Below are 15,694 nucleotides of genomic sequence, written 5' to 3' on the forward strand. Positions count from 1 at the left end.
GAACAGTTAAAAGCAGCAGCCCTGTCCTATAGTCCATCATGTTGAACTGTGTGTCCACTGTCCTCTGTCGTCCTCTCTGCAGTCAGTTAAGTAGAATGTGGAAGACATCTGAGCTTTGCATTGACTCCTCCTCACAGGTCTGGACTCCAGACATTTTGTGAATAGGTGAATTAACATCTTTGAGTCAACCCCTTAAGTCAGGTGTTCAAGGTTTTTTCAGAACAAATATTTGAGTTTTTTTTCTGCAAAATGTCTGTCAGTATTAAAACTGCAGCCATGTGTATTTTAAAAAATATATTTTAGATTGTGGATATTTCACCCCTGTAATTATCTTCTGATCCAGCCAAGTTTGCCTTCTGATCAAATGTTTTTCAGCTTCTTTCTCTTTTCAAAACTGACATTATCAACGTGCCTTGGCAGGTGGTGAGGAAACCCAGATGTCACTGAGGTCACATTGCGACTTGTTTACAGTGGAGTTTTTTTGTGCGGCTGCTCCACTGTCTTCAGTCACTTTGTCAAGCACGGAAGTAGAGACCAGAATCTTCTGCTGTCAGACTCTTGACCTGGAGGTACTGACTGATGCTGGACTCATCTACAGTCATGATGGAAGGACTTTGAAAGGCGCTGCCATAGACAGCAGAGTTTGAACCTGTGTTCCTCCGTTTAATCCACCCAAGAGCTTTCCCTGGTCTCTGTATTATCAAGTGCATTGTTTTGCTTGTCATGTAAAACCCAGGTAGGATCTATGGAGTCTTCACTGCTTCTCCAGGTCGTATTACCTCAGAGGGAGACTGGTCCAACATGATTTTGAATCAGAGGTTGGACATTGAAGAAAAGAAGAATTGTCTTTTTCACCATGAATATTAATAACTACATAAAAATGAACTCTTGAACATTGTACTTTTCTAATCTGTGATAAACAACGTAGTTCAGTGCTCTCTCTCTCTCAAAAAAAAATCCAGTCATTTCGTTTTCTTTTGCCAGACTGAGGGCGTTACTGTATCTAAAGAATTTGTAAGAACTTTCGCCTTCAACATTACATGTTCATCATCATCACAATATAAAATGTTACTGAAATTCAGGGAATGTGAGTTATAGTAATGCTGCTGTGATTACATTTTAAACTCTCACTTGAATCTTACAGAGTAACTGTAGAGAAAATGCAAAAAAAAAAATACAGCTGGGTTCATTTTAAAAGATGACTTGTTGCTAGTTGAATTTCATTCTTGTGTTGAGTCCATCCTTCAAAACATCAGGACCCGTGCATTCGTTTAGTGAAGTATGCAGGACGCAAAAAGTTAAATTCACATCTATTTATTAAGATACAGCAAAGTCTTAAAGATTGAGGTTGCTTACAGAGCTCTGGACCAGACTATGCATCCCTGACAAGCATACAGCATTCACATCAGTTCAAGAAGTCTGAGTGACTATTCTCTCCCTGGTCCAGCAGATATTAGGTTTAAACATCATAAATAACATTGTCGGCATGGTCATCTTCTTATTGGCTGAGACCTCCATTGCTCCTCAGTTATGTGCCTCCCTCGTACGGACATTCCACTCTGGACATGCTTGACTCTCCCCATTTAATGGCTTATCTGTAGAAAACAGGTAATAAAAGACAAGACACTTCAAAGCACCCCATGAGAGTTTCTCACACTGTCACGCCGCCTCCAGATAAGGGGTTGCTTATCAGATATAAACAACCATATATCTTTGGGTGCATTCTTTGCAGAATAACACCTCTGTTTAGTACCAGCGCCTGATTGTAATAAGCACCACAAGCCACTTTCTTTTAGTCTCATTACAAGATAATATATAAAAACACATAAAAATAACCCTTCACTTGAAAAGCAGAAATTACTGTGACCCACTAATGATGGTAAGATGGAGAGATGGAAAGACTGTTTTTCTGACTGAACTTGTCTTTAATCATTTGTGGTCTGACGGCTCCTCCTCTAGTGGCTTCATGTTACCATGGTTCAGGCACTGAGGGGTTTTTGTTCAGGTCCACTGATGGTTTGTGTTATTGTGGGTCTCTGGCACAGTAATACACAGCAGTGTCTTCAGGCTGCACATTCTGTCCGTTTAGAGTCACTGTGTTGCTGGAAGAGTCAAAGTCGATACTGCACTTGTTCTTTAGCGAATCTTTGACGTCTGTGTCACTACTAATCCACTCCAGTCCCTTCCCTGCAGGCTGTCTGATCCAAGCTGTGTAGTAGTTGTCAACAGAATAAGAGACCTGACAGGTGATGGTCAGACGTTGACCTGGCTGCACAGTCACAGAGGCTGGTTGTGTCAACTGTTCACACTTCGCACCTGTTGAAAAAATAAAATGTTTTGTAGAAAATGATCAAGTTATACTACAAAAGAAGAACCGTTCAATATGACATATCCAGAGAGACTCACAGGATCCAGCTGCCAACAGCAGCAGCAAAGTTACAAAGAACATGGTTTATGGTGAAACTGACGTGCTGTGAGCTTCTGATCCTCTTTAACATCACAGTCTAATGTGAAGTCTTTATAACTGCGTCACAAGGAAGAGTATCAAATTTGCATAGAGACCTGACAGATCATGGTCACATGAATGTGGGTCAATGTGGAGCTAAATAAAGGAACCTATTATAATGATTATTATTGTTATTATAATATAAGGAATAAAAAAACTTAAATGTTTTAAGAAAATCTTTGGTTCAGTTTGGAGTCTGGAATTAACTTTGTAGGATTTATTTTCCAAAAACTGCTATTGTGTAATTATCATCTGGAGGTTTTTCCAATGTCCGTTTTAATTGTCTTTCAATGAGGCTTAAAACATGCCTGATATTTATATTCAAATAGTTTACTGAGAGTCATTTCATGACTCACTCAAATTCCTGTAATTAAAAAAAACATCTCAACCAGTTCAATAATTGTTGGAATTTCTGTTTTCAGCACAGGATGTTTTTTATGTGCCTAAAGTTATTTTTGGAGATCAGTTTGAAATGAAAACATTACATAAATTTAAGTCTATTGATTGAAATAATTGTTATTAATATGCTTAGAATTAATATAATATGTTATATTAGCAGGGATTCTTGCAGGGATACTAAAAATTATTGTCTGAAATTAGCATTGCAATAAATGTAATACGGAGAAAAATGAATGTTCCTAGTTATGGTGGTAAATAGCGGAAGTCGTTTTCTTATCGCTCCTGTTACTGTCTCTCACTGTGTCTCTCTGGCACATTAATACACTGCTGTGTCCTCGGTTTTCAAACTGTTGATCTGCATATAGACTTTACTGCTGGAGTCGTCTCTGGAGATGGAGAATCTACCCTGGACTGATGGGGAGTAATACATAGGAGAACTATAAGTGTCTATATAAGCAGTCCACTCCAGTCCATTATCAGGAGCCTGTCTGATCCAGTTCCACTCAGAGCTTCCAAACTTAAACCCAGATGTTGTGCAGGTGAGTCTGTGGGATTCTCCAGGTCTTTTAACTGCTGGGTCAGACTATGTTATGGTCTGACCTTCAGTACCAATGGAAACTACACAACCACCACCAGGAGTGTCAGCTTTCTGTCAGCCATGTTGACAGTGTGTTTATTATGTCTTCAAATCCATGAATCCTCCTTAAATATGATGTAAACTGGATCCCTGTTAGGATTTGTTTATAGTGAGCTCCACCTACATCACATTCTGCTTTTAAAGTTAAATTCAAGAGACTGAAACAGCATAACAGAAAATAAAGCACCATTTTAACAAATAACAAATTCTGATTTAAGACGTGTAAATGCATTGATTTATCTGAATGAATAGAAAAACTATAATTTTTGAATTTTTATTTTTTTACATGTTTGCATTGAAGGATCCTGCAGATTTTTTTTTGTATAACTGGACTCCCTCAACTGATTTGCATAAAGTCTTCACTGATGTTGACTTTTTTAATTATTGTTAAATTTTAAAATAGTTGAATTCAGATATTCTGTTACAATTGATTGTACTTCTAATCATCACATTTTAAAAGAATTTCTTACATTTTGTGTGTTTCTTTCTTCGTGTTACTTAAAACAGCAGTTAACTGAAAGCAAGTTAATCTAAATGAACGCTGCTTGATGTGCTGCAGCTGGTTGAAGGCCTGGATTTTCTTTAACTTCTGAAGGTTTCAGTTCTCAAATTGTGTTTGAGACTGCAGACATACAGAGAAACTCTGAGCCTTGGGAGGAAATTAACGCCTAGGAATTGAAACTTATGTGACGATATGCAAAATAATAATTGTTGTAATTTAAGAAAAAATATTTATGCTGACTATATTTATTTTGTCATTTTAACAGCACTACAATCTCCTGTACAATAAGACAAATAAAAAGACTTGTTAATCTCATGTGAGACAAACAGCAAAATCTTTTAACTACACAAACTGTTTATTGCTCAGCTACTGTCTCAGTCGAGGAGTCGTTTTAATGAAGCTCTGTTAAGCAAGATGCCTATTTAATAATATGATTTCTACATTTGTATCTCTGTTTAAAAATATTTTTCTATTAATATTTCTATCATTGGTTCCCAAAGTGTCTGGTGTAACTTTATTCTATCATTTTCTTGAGCTACTTGAACAATGGACATTAATCATGTGAGATAATTGTGGTAAAGATGAGGACAGTAGGTTTTTGTACAGCTGCTGAACCAACTCCAGTCACTGTGAGTCTCGAGCACAATAATAAACAGCAGAATCTTCAGTCTTCAGACTGTTCATCTGCAGATACAGCTGCTGTCTGCTGTCGTCTCTGGAGATGGTAAACCGGCCTTGAACTGACTGAGAGTAGTCAGTGCTGCCACCACCACCGCTAGTGATAGCAGCAATCCACTCCAGTCCTTTTCCAGGAGCCTGTCTGATCCAGGCCATCCAGTAGCTGCTGAATGTGAATCCAGAGGCTGTACAGGTCAGTTTGTGGGATTCTCCAGGCCTTTTAACCACTGGTTCAGATTCTGTCAGAGTCTGAGCATCAACACCTGTCAAGATTAAAAGGAAACATCATATGTATTAAGATAGAAACTCAAATAGAAATTATTTAAGATCAGCATCAGTGAAACTCTTCACCTGCCCAGCAGACAGTTAAAAGCAGCAGCCCTGTCCTATAGTCCATCATGTTAAACTGTGTGTCCACTGTCCTCTGTCGTCCTCTCTGCAGTCAGTTAAGTAGAGGTGGGAGACATCTGAGTTTTGCATTGACTCCTCCTCAGAGGGAGGAAATGACAGGATTTAAACAGTTGTTGTTTGGTGAAACTGGGGATGCAATGATTAGTCTACACAGGTCAGTTCATTTCAAGTTCATTTGTGACTATATTGTTTTGAATGAGGCACATTAAAATGTGTGAGATGTTTGTCCCAACACACATACTGTCCCAGGATTGTTAACCGCTTCTCAGAGGCCTTGTCTAACTCCAGGCCTCTCTCCAGGCATACTTCTACAGTACCAACTCCAATTTTAATACATGCCACATTAAAAAGAAGAATATTTTGACACGTTAATATAACTCCCAGTAACAGAAAATGTCAGAGGACTGCAACATACATACTGAAAGATTATCATACAAAGAGAAACATGGGTTATAGAGTAAAACTTGCTGGCAAAGGGCAACAAAGGCAGCTGTGACTGAGCAAAGGTGGCAAAGAACAATATCACCTGAATAAATGAAATAAGAGAAACCACTGCCTTCACTGTGATCTGGTCATTTTTGCATTAAGCGTTTATGGTTATATTGTCATACATCATTGTTAAAGTTTTACTTTTATTGACGTATTTCTTTAGGAAATGAACAAACAATGAATCTATTCAACCAAAAACACTGAAACCGCAGCCTTATTAATGGCTGACATCATAACTGTTCAAGACTCCTGACGAGAACAAGAATTAAATGATTCTGACTCTTGTCATTATCTGTGTTTCACTTGATTATGTCAGATGCTTTGTTGCAGAAGTGATTGCGAACTCAAATAATAACTCAAATCAATAAAAAAGGAATAACCTGTTGTTGTGGTGAAGTCTGAACGCTACAAAATGCTTTTGTGGCATTTATTTTAAATGATATAATTCACAATGAGTGTGGAGTTAGAATATCGGAGGCTCTATGTCAGTCAGGCTGCAGACAAGTAAACAGGCTTTTATCAGGCACCTTAACAGGGAATTCACAAATCTCAGGGAAAAAAAAAAAAGCAAGACAAGTCAACAAATGCAAAAAGAGTGTCAGGAAACTCTACATTCAGTAAGGTGAATAATCAGGACAAGGCGTGACCGATTTGTGTGTGTGTGTGTGTGTGTGTGTGTGCATAAAAATGCAGAGTACAATCTACTACATGATTTCTAAGATTGTTTAAATTCAGTGTAAGTGTTGGGAATGAAAGAGGCATCTTAGCCTATGGGCATATTCAAAGGTATTTAAAGATCTGCTCCCGTAAGATGATTAAATGTTTCAGGATAAACTGTCCAAAAAAGAGCAAGTCCTTCCACTTTACAGGACAGAGGGACCGATTCTCCTGCTCTGTGGACCACTGGCTCTGAGGAGGTGAGGGACTGGGGCTTAGAAGCTGAAAAAGACACAGAGTTTAGATGACAGGAAGCCAGCAGACCTCCGGAGCTCCTTCTCTCCTGCTCTGCTGGATACCGACTGCACTCACCTGAAAGGAGAGCCAAGAGGAGGACACTTAGCACAACTGTCATGGTGGAAACTTGGCTGAGTCTGCGACTACAAAGGCTGAAATGAAGAATATACTCTATATGCTGAGCAGGCTGAATGGGTGGGGACTGTGCATCATTGTGCGAATTTGCATTTTGACCAGTCTGAGATTTTGGAGAGACAGAGCTGAAAGGTAAAGAGACATAAAGACTAAAGCTTAGGAGAAGATCAGTGCTGGACTCTGAGAGAGAGAGAGAGTGAAGAACCAGACTGAGACACCAACAATAAAGACGTTGATCAGTGTTTCAGCATTTCTCCTTTTTCCATTGTGTTTGACCAGTTTTTCACAGGTACAGTTGTTAGAATTTGATTTGAATATAAATCTCTAGTTCAGTCCAGGGTTTGAGTGTTAGTGAGTTAAGATCGATGAGATAAGCGGAGACAAGTGTTTCCTCATAGTTACAGTGCCACATAAACTTGACACTGCTTCCCTCTAGTGTTTTTTTTAAAAGGAAACTGCTTTTCACTGCCATAATGTAACTGACTTTACACGCCAAATAATATATACTGTACATTATTGTGGCTGAAATGTGTAAATGTTGTATATCTGTCCTTGGATGTTTTGCGAGGAAGGGACCGTTTCAGTCAGACATTTTCTTATATGCTATATGTGCTTAATGGTTATTTTGGTAAGTTAATGATGAATGTTTAATTTTTATTAAAAATAACATCAATTTAAGACAGAATAGGATTATATTTTGACTCATGATCTAGAAGCCCCTTGAGGGTGAACACAGTATCTGCCTGTGTCCAGGCTTTGTAACCACTGGTTCAGATTCTGTCAGAGTCTGAGCATCAACACCTGTCAAGATGAAAAAGACAACTTCACATGATTTAAGATGGTAACATTATGTCAAACGGTGATTAACGCTGTGTCAAATGAAGTTCATTAAATATTTTCACCTGCCCAGCAGACAGTTAAAAGCAGCAGCCCTGTCCTGTAGTCCATCATGTTAAACTGTGTGTCCACTGTCCTCTGTCGTCCTCTCTGTGGTCAGTTAAGTAGAGGTGGAAGACATCTGAGTTTTGTATTGACTCCTCCTCAGCTGGATCTCAGTTAATGTTTCATCTATTAGCTCATACACATACACAAGACGTTCTTGTTGTGAGGTGAGAGTGCTTGACACTGAGCCAACATACCACCTTACTATCAGAATAAAGAGGTTTGTAAAGGCTGGGGCTGCTGTAAATTTAAAAAAAAACCCAATGACCTCTTTTTTTCTTCCTTAACCTGCAGCGTACGGCCGTTACAGAAATGATGCGCATGAAACTCAATCTGTCCTCATTTGCCATCTCTCTGCTTCATCACAATACAACTACCGCTTGTGTAGCACACACATATAGAGAAATGGCTTGAAGCTCTGCAACAGATACAGTGTATTAGTGTATGTTTGTGTGTTTAACTGCACAATCTGAAATACTGTTAACACCGGGGAAATGTCTTGGAATGATCAGCCGTCCAGGAGGTTTCCCCCAGTGAATGCCAGTACACCATCCAGCACAGACACAACAACAAATGTCTGTAACAACAAACTGAATTGATGGACAGATGGATGGAATGGAAAATGAAGTTTGGGTTTAGTCTTTTTTTTTTAATAATGTGTGTATGATTTTTTTTCATGAAAAGAAAACATTTACTTCTGGAGTTAAGCTCTGACACAGATATCTGAGTGGTAATATTATTGTTGTGTTGTGAGACGGTGTATGTGTTTGTGTGTGTCGATATCCGTGTGTGTTCATGTTCTTCCTTATTAAGTGCTGAATTTTTATTTTTTTATTTTTCCTGTTTTGCAGCATATACATCTTGCATATAAGTACTGAAGGTTTTTGTACAGCTGCTGAACCAACTCCAGTCACTGTGAGTCTCGAGCACAATAATAAACAGCAGAATCTTCAGTCTTCAGACTGTTCATCTGCAGATACAGCTGCTGTCTGCTGTTGTCTCTGGAGATGGTAAACCGGCCTTGGACTGACTGAGAGTAGGCAGTGGTGCTACCAGCATAATCAGCAGCAATCCACTCCAGTCCTTTTCCAGGAGCCTGTCTGATCCAGGCCATATAGGAGCTGCTGAATGTGAATCCAGAGGCTGTACAGGTCAGTTTGTGGGATTCTCCAGGCCTTTTAACCACTGGTTCAGATTCTGTCAGAGTCTGAGCATCAACACCTGTCAAGATTAAAAGGAAACATCATATGTATTAAGATAGAAACTCAAATAGAAATTATTTAAGATCAGCATCAGTGAAACTCTTCACCTGCCCAGCAGACAGTTAAAAGCAGCAGCCCGGTCCTATAGTCCATCATGTTAAACTGTGTGTCCACTGTCCTCTGTTGTCCTCTCTGCAGTCAGTTAAGTAGAGGTGGGAGACATCTGGGTTTTGCATTGACTCCTCCTCACAGGAATGAAAGAGTTGGAGAGGACTTGGCAATCATTTTTTTCTTACTGTTGAACAAGGACAGCTTATATTCAAGTAAATTAATTTGATTGATGAAATCTGAATTTAATTTTCTTTCTGAGCTTGTATTATCTCCTGACGTCAAAGTTTCTGTAACATTAAATGTTTTTTTTGTTATTTTTTTTCCCTTCAAATTAGACTTTTGTCTCAAAAAGTTCCCCCAAAATAGAATATATAGCCAAAAGTACAGCACACACAAGAAAAATCAACACGGAACAAATATTAAAGTAAAGGTTTTGCAGCATTTTGAAGCCAACTCTAAATTAATACATGTCAGAGTTTCCTAAATCAAAGTAGGAATTGTTTTTGCTCATGAAACAAACTCTTTGAAAAATAATAGCTGAAATTTAATTTTGTTAAGTAACACATTCTTGGTTGAAGTCTACAAAGGGAATTTTAAAGTGTACATAACTTACACTGAGTAAAAACATGTAAATGTGAAAGCCTGGAATAGATTATCAACATTATCTCCATCATTCATCTGACTATTCAGTGAATCTAAGGTTTTTATTAGTGTGAATCCACTGAAAGCTCCTCACAGGATCCAGCTGCCGGCAGCTGTATCAGATCTACAGAGAACATGTTTGACGTTGAAGCTGAACTGATGTTATTTTCTGTAGTCTCACTGACATACACACATACTTCACTTCCTTACGAGGAAATTTCATTTGAATATTGTTGAATAATTACATTTTTTTTCTTTCAAGAAAGTAAAGGAACAACAAAATCATGTGAACATTATGAAGACTTGTGTTTCCTGTTGATGGTTGGAGATTTGCACTTGTACGTAAAAGATGTACATCCAAAAAAAAAGAGAGAAAAAAAGGCTTTAACTGCCCTCTAAAGGTTTAAAGTAGAACTCCAATATATGGTCTAAATAGACAGATACTTAAAAACAGATTGAGACAGCAACAATGATGATGATGAAGATGTTTAGTTTTTCTCCTTTTTTCAGTGTGTTTGACCACTTTCTCACATGTGTATAGTGAATAAACATGACAAAAAAGACAAAAAAGAAAAGAGTCACTCGCTATACTTTAGCAGATGTCTGAAGACAGAACTCTAAATCTGTGAATAGGCAAATATTGACCATCTAAGCAGCAGCCCTGTTCAATTGTCCGTCATGTTAAACTACGTTTCCACTGATCTCTGTCATCCTGTGTCACAAGGAAGATTACTGAGTTTCCACAGAGACCTGGCAGATCATGGTCACATGAATGTGAGTCAATGTGGAGCTAAATAAAGGAACCTATTATCATTATTAGTATTGATATTATAATATAAAGAATAAAAACACTTAAATGTTTTAAGAAAATCTTTGGTTCAGTTTGGAGTCTGGAATTAACTTTGTAGGATTTATTTTCCAAAAACTGCTATTGTGTAATTAACATCTGGAGGTTTTTCCAATGTCCCTTTTAATTGTCTTTCAATGAGGCTTAAAACCTGCCTGATATTTATATTTAAATAGTTTATTGAAAAAAAAATCTCAACCAGTTCAAATAATTGTTGGAATTTCTGTTTTCAGCACAGGATTTTTTTTATGTGCCTAACCTTATTTTTGGAGATCAGTTTGAAATGAAAACATTACGTAAATTTAAGTCTATCGATTGAAATAATTGTTATTAATGTGCTCAGAATTAATATAATATGATATAATAGCTGGGATTCTTGCAGTGATACTAAAACATATTGTCTGAAATTAGCATTGCAGTAAATGTAATATGGAGAAAACTGAATGTTCCTTGTTGTGGTGGTAAATAGAGGAAGTATTTTTCTTATCTCTCCTGTTACTGTCTCTCACTGTGTCTCTCTGGCACATTAATATACTGCTGTGTCCTCGGTTTTCAGACTGTTCATCTGTAGATAGACTTTACTGCTAGAGTCGTCTCTGGAGATGGAGAATCTACCCTGGACTGACGGGGAGTAATACTTAGGAGAACTATAAGTGTCTATATAAGCAGTCCACTCCAGTCCATTATCAGGAGCCTGTCTGATCCAGTTCCACTCAGAGCTTCCAAACTTAAACCCAGATGTTGTGCAGGTGAGTCTGAGGGATTCTCCAGGTCACTTAACTGCTGGGTCAGACTATGTTATGGTCTGACCTTTCATTACCAATTGAAACTACACAACCACCACCAGGAGTGTCAGCTTTCTGTCAGCCATGTTGACAGTGTGTTTATTACGTCTTCAAATCCATGAATCCTCCTTAAATATGATGTAAACTGGATCCCTGTTAGGATTTGTTTACAGTGAGCTCCTCCTACATCACATTCTGCTTTTAAAGTTAAATTCAAGAGAGTGAAACAGCATAACAGAAAATAAAGCACCATTTTAACACTTAACAAATACTGATTTAAGACGTGTAAATGCATTGATTTATCTGAATAAATAGAAAAACTATAATTTTTTTATTTTTTATATTTTTATATGTTTGCTTTGAAGGATCCTGCAGATTTGTTTTTCTATAATTGGACTCCCTCAACTGATTTGCATAAAGTCTTCAATGCTGTTGACTTTTTAATTATTGTTAAAATTTAAAATAGTTGAATTCATATATTCTGTTACAATTGATTGTACTTGTAATAATCACATTTTAAAAGAATTTCTTACATTTTGTGTGTTTCTTGCTTCGTGTTACTTAAAACAGCAGTTAACTGAAAGCAAGTTAATCTAACTGAATGCTGCTTGATGTGCTGCAGCTGGTTGAAGGCCTGGATTTCTTTAAACTTATGAAGGTTTCAGTTCTCAAATTGTGTTTGAGACTGCAGACATACAGAGAAACTCTGAGCCTTGGGAGGAAATTAACTACCTAGCAACTGAAACTTATGTGACGATATGCAAAATAATAATTGTTGTATTTAAGATCAAAATGTCTGCTGACTTATCTATTAATGATGTGTAAGAAACTGCTCTATTTTTAAATCAAATTTGAGAAGAAGAAGGAAAAAGAAAAAACATTATAGTTAAGGACAGTTAATTGAGAATACGTCAGAAACAAGTTTGAACCCCCATTTATTCTGTAAACTCCAGTCTTTGCACTATCATGTTTATTCTGTCATTTTAACAGCACTCCAATCTCCTGAAAAATAAGACAAATAAAAAGACTTGTTAATCTCATGTGAGACAATCAGCAAAATCAATTAACTACACAAACTGTTTATTGCTCAGCTACTGTCTCAGTCGAGGAGTCGTTTTAATGAAGCTCTGTTAAGGAAGATGCTTTTTTAATAATATGATTTCCACATTTGTATCTCTGTTTAAAATATTTTTCTATTTATATTTCTATCATTGGTTCCCAAAGTGTTTGGTGTAACTTTATTCTATCATTTTCTTGAGCTACTTGAACTATGGACATTAATCATGTGAGATAATTGTGGTAAAGATGAGGACAGTAGGTTTTTGTACAGCTGCTGAACCAACTCCAGTCACTGTGAGTCTCGAGCACAATAATAAACAGCAGAATCTTCAGTGCTCAGACTGTTCATCTGCAGATACAGCTGCTGTCTGCTGTTGTCTCTGGAGATGGTAAACCGGCCTTGGACTGACTGAGAGTAGTCAGTGCTGCTACCACTGCTACTGATACGAGCAATCCACTCCAGTCCTTTTCCAGGAGCCTGTCTGATCCAATGCATCCAGTAGCTGCTGAATGTGAATCCAGAGGCTGTACACGTCAGTTTGTGGGATTCTCCAGGCCTTTTAACCACTGGTTCAGATTCTGTCAGAGTCTGAGCATCGACACCTGTCAAGATGAAAAGGAAACATAATATGTTTTAAGAAAGAAACTCAAATAGAAATTATTTAAGATCAGCATCAGTGAAACTCTTCACCTGCCCAGCAGAGAGTTAAAAGCAGCAGCCCTGTCCTGTAGTCCATCATGTTAAACTGTGTGTCCACTGTCCTCTGTCGTCCTCTCTGCCGTCAGTTAAGTAGAGGTGGGAGACATCTGAGTTTTGCATTGACTCCTCCTCAGAGGGAGGAAATGACAGGATATAATCAGTTGTTGTTTGGTGAAACTGGGGATGCAATGATTAGTCTACACAGGCCAGTTCATTTCAAGTTCATTTGTGACTATATTGTTTTGAATGAGGAACATTAAAATGTGTGAGATGTTTGTCCCAACACACATACTGTCCCAGGATTGTCAACCGCTTCTCAGAGGCCTTGTCTAACTCCAGGCCTCTCTCCAGGCATACTTCTACAGTACCAACTCATATTTTGATACATGCCACATTAAAAAGAAGAAGATTTTGACACGTTAATATAACTGTCAGTAACAGAAAATGTCAGAGGACTGCAACATACATACTGAAAGATTATCATACAAAGAGAAACATGGGTTATGGAGTAAAACTTGCTGGCAAAGGGCAACAAAGGCAGCTGTGACTGAGCAAAGGTGGCAAAGAACAATATCACCTGAATAAATGAAATAAGAGAAACCACTGCCTTCACTGTGATCTGGTCATTTTTGCATTAAGCGTTTATGGTTATATTGTCATACATCATTGTTAAAGTTTTATTTTTATTGACATATTTGTTTAGGAAATGATCAAACAATGAATCTATTCAACCAAAAACACTGAAAAACCGTAGCCTTATTAATGGCTGACATCATAACTGCTCAAGACTCCTGACGAGAACAAGAATTAAATGATTCTGACTCTTGTCAAGACAACTCAACAAATGCAAAAAGAGTGTCAGGGAACTCTGAATTAAGTAAGGTGAAAAATCAGGACAAGGCGTGACCGATTTGTGTGTGTGTGTGTGTGTGTGTGTGTGTGTGTGTGTGTGTGTGTGTGTGTGTGTGTGTGTGAGTGTGTTTGTGAGTGTCTGCTTGTGTGTGTCCGCTTTTCTGGGTTGTTGGTTATACAAGCATAAAAATGCAGATTACAATCTACTACATGATTTCTCAGATTGTTTAAATTCAGTGTAAGTGTTGGGAATGAAAGAGGCATCTTAGCCTATGGGCATATTCAAAGGTATTTAAAGATCTGCTCCCGTAAGATGATTAAATGTTTCAGGATAAACTGTCCAAAAAAGAGCAAGTCCTTCCACTTTACAGGACAGAGGGACCGATTCTCCTGCTCTGTGGACCACTGGCTCTGAGGAGGTGAGGGACTGGGGCTTAGAAGCTGAAAAAGACACAGAGTTTAGATGACAGGAAGCCAGCAGACCTCCGGAGCTCCTTCTCTCCTGCTCTGCTGGATACCGACTGCACTCACCTGAAAGGAGAGCCAAGAGGAGGACACTTAGCACAACTGTCATGGTGGAAACTTGGCTGAGTCTGCGACTACAAAGGCTGAAATGAAGAATATACTCTATATGCTGAGCAGGCTGAATGGGTGGGGACTGTGCATCATTGTGCGAATTTGCATTTTGACCAGTCTGAGATTTTGGAGAGACAGAGCTGAAAGGTAAAGAGACATAAAGACTAAAGCTCAGAAGAAGATCAGTGCTGGACTCTGAGAGAGAGAGAGAGTGAAGAACCAGACTGAGACACCAACAATAAAGACGTTGATCAGTGTTTCAGCATTTCTCCTTTTTCCATTGTGTTTGACCAGTTTTTCACAGGTACAGGTGTTAGAATTTGATTTGAATATAAATCTCTAGTTCAGTCCAGGGTTTGAGTGTTAGTGAGTTAAGATCGATGAGATAAGCGGAGACAAGTGTTTCCTCATAATTACAGTGCCAGATAAACTTGACACTGCTGCCCTCTAGTGTTTTTTTTTTAAGGAAACTGCTTTTCACTGCCATAATGTAACTGACTTTACATACCAAATAATATATACTGTACATTATTGTGGCTGAAATGTGTAAATGTTGTATTTCTGTCCTTGGATGTTTTGCGAGGAAGGGACCGTTTCAGTCAGACATTTTCTTATGTGCTATATGTGCTTAATGGTTATTTTTGTAAGTCAATGATGAATGTTTGATTTTTATTAAAAATAACATCAATTTAAGACAGAATAGGATTATATTTTGACTCATGATCTAGAAGCCCCTTGAGGGTGAACACAGTATCTGCCTGTGTCCAGGCTTTGTAACCACTGGTTCAGATTCTGTCAGAGTCCGAGCATCAACACCTGTCAAGATGAAAAAGACAACTTCACATGATTTAAGATGGTAACATTATGTCAAACGGTGATTAACGCTGTGTCAAATGAATTTCATTAAATATTTTCGACCCTGTCCTGTAGTCCATCATGTTAAACTGCGTGTCCACTGTCCTCTGTCGTCCTCTGCAGTCAGATAAGTAGAATGTGGAAGACATCTGAGCTTTGCATTGACTCCTCCTCAGCTGGATCTCAGTTAATGTTTCATCTATTAGCTCATACACATACACAAGACATTCTTGCTGTGAGGTGAGAGTGCTTGACACTGAGCCAACATACCACCTTACTATCAGAATAAAGAGGTTTGTAAAGGCTGGGGCTGCTGTAAATTAAACAAAACCCAATGACCTCTTTTTTCTTCCTTAACCTGCAGCGTACGGCCGTTACAGAAATGATGCGCATGAAACTCAATCTGTCCTCA

The 15,694-nt window shown here is 38.1% G+C and overlaps 4 gene segments (V, D, J or C); all 4 read right to left on the bottom strand.

Annotated features, from left to right (window-relative positions):
- Positions 1-2,023: 2,023 nt before the first annotated feature.
- On the bottom strand, positions 2,024-2,477 carry LOC120801931. The segment is given in 2 exon segments: positions 2,024-2,316; positions 2,407-2,477. Coding segments are annotated over 2 exon segments (336 nt in total).
- A 2,003-nt stretch (positions 2,478-4,480) lies between these two features.
- Positions 4,481-5,122, bottom strand: LOC120800245. The segment is given in 2 exon segments: positions 4,481-4,985; positions 5,074-5,122. Coding segments are annotated over 2 exon segments (366 nt in total).
- A 3,441-nt stretch (positions 5,123-8,563) lies between these two features.
- On the bottom strand, positions 8,564-9,011 carry LOC120802456. The segment is given in 2 exon segments: positions 8,564-8,874; positions 8,963-9,011. Coding segments are annotated over 2 exon segments (360 nt in total).
- Positions 9,012-12,600: 3,589 nt separating this feature from the next.
- Positions 12,601-13,039, bottom strand: LOC120802461 (the record flags this gene model as incomplete). The annotated part of the segment is given in 2 exon segments: positions 12,601-12,902; positions 12,991-13,039. Coding segments are annotated over 2 exon segments (351 nt in total), but the record flags the coding sequence as incomplete, so codon positions are not given.
- Between the last annotated feature and the right edge of the window lie 2,655 nt (positions 13,040-15,694).

Source organism: Xiphias gladius, chromosome 2, assembly GCF_016859285.1.
Source record: "Xiphias gladius isolate SHS-SW01 ecotype Sanya breed wild chromosome 2, ASM1685928v1, whole genome shotgun sequence".
Taxonomy (NCBI): domain Eukaryota; kingdom Metazoa; phylum Chordata; class Actinopteri; order Istiophoriformes; family Xiphiidae; genus Xiphias; species Xiphias gladius.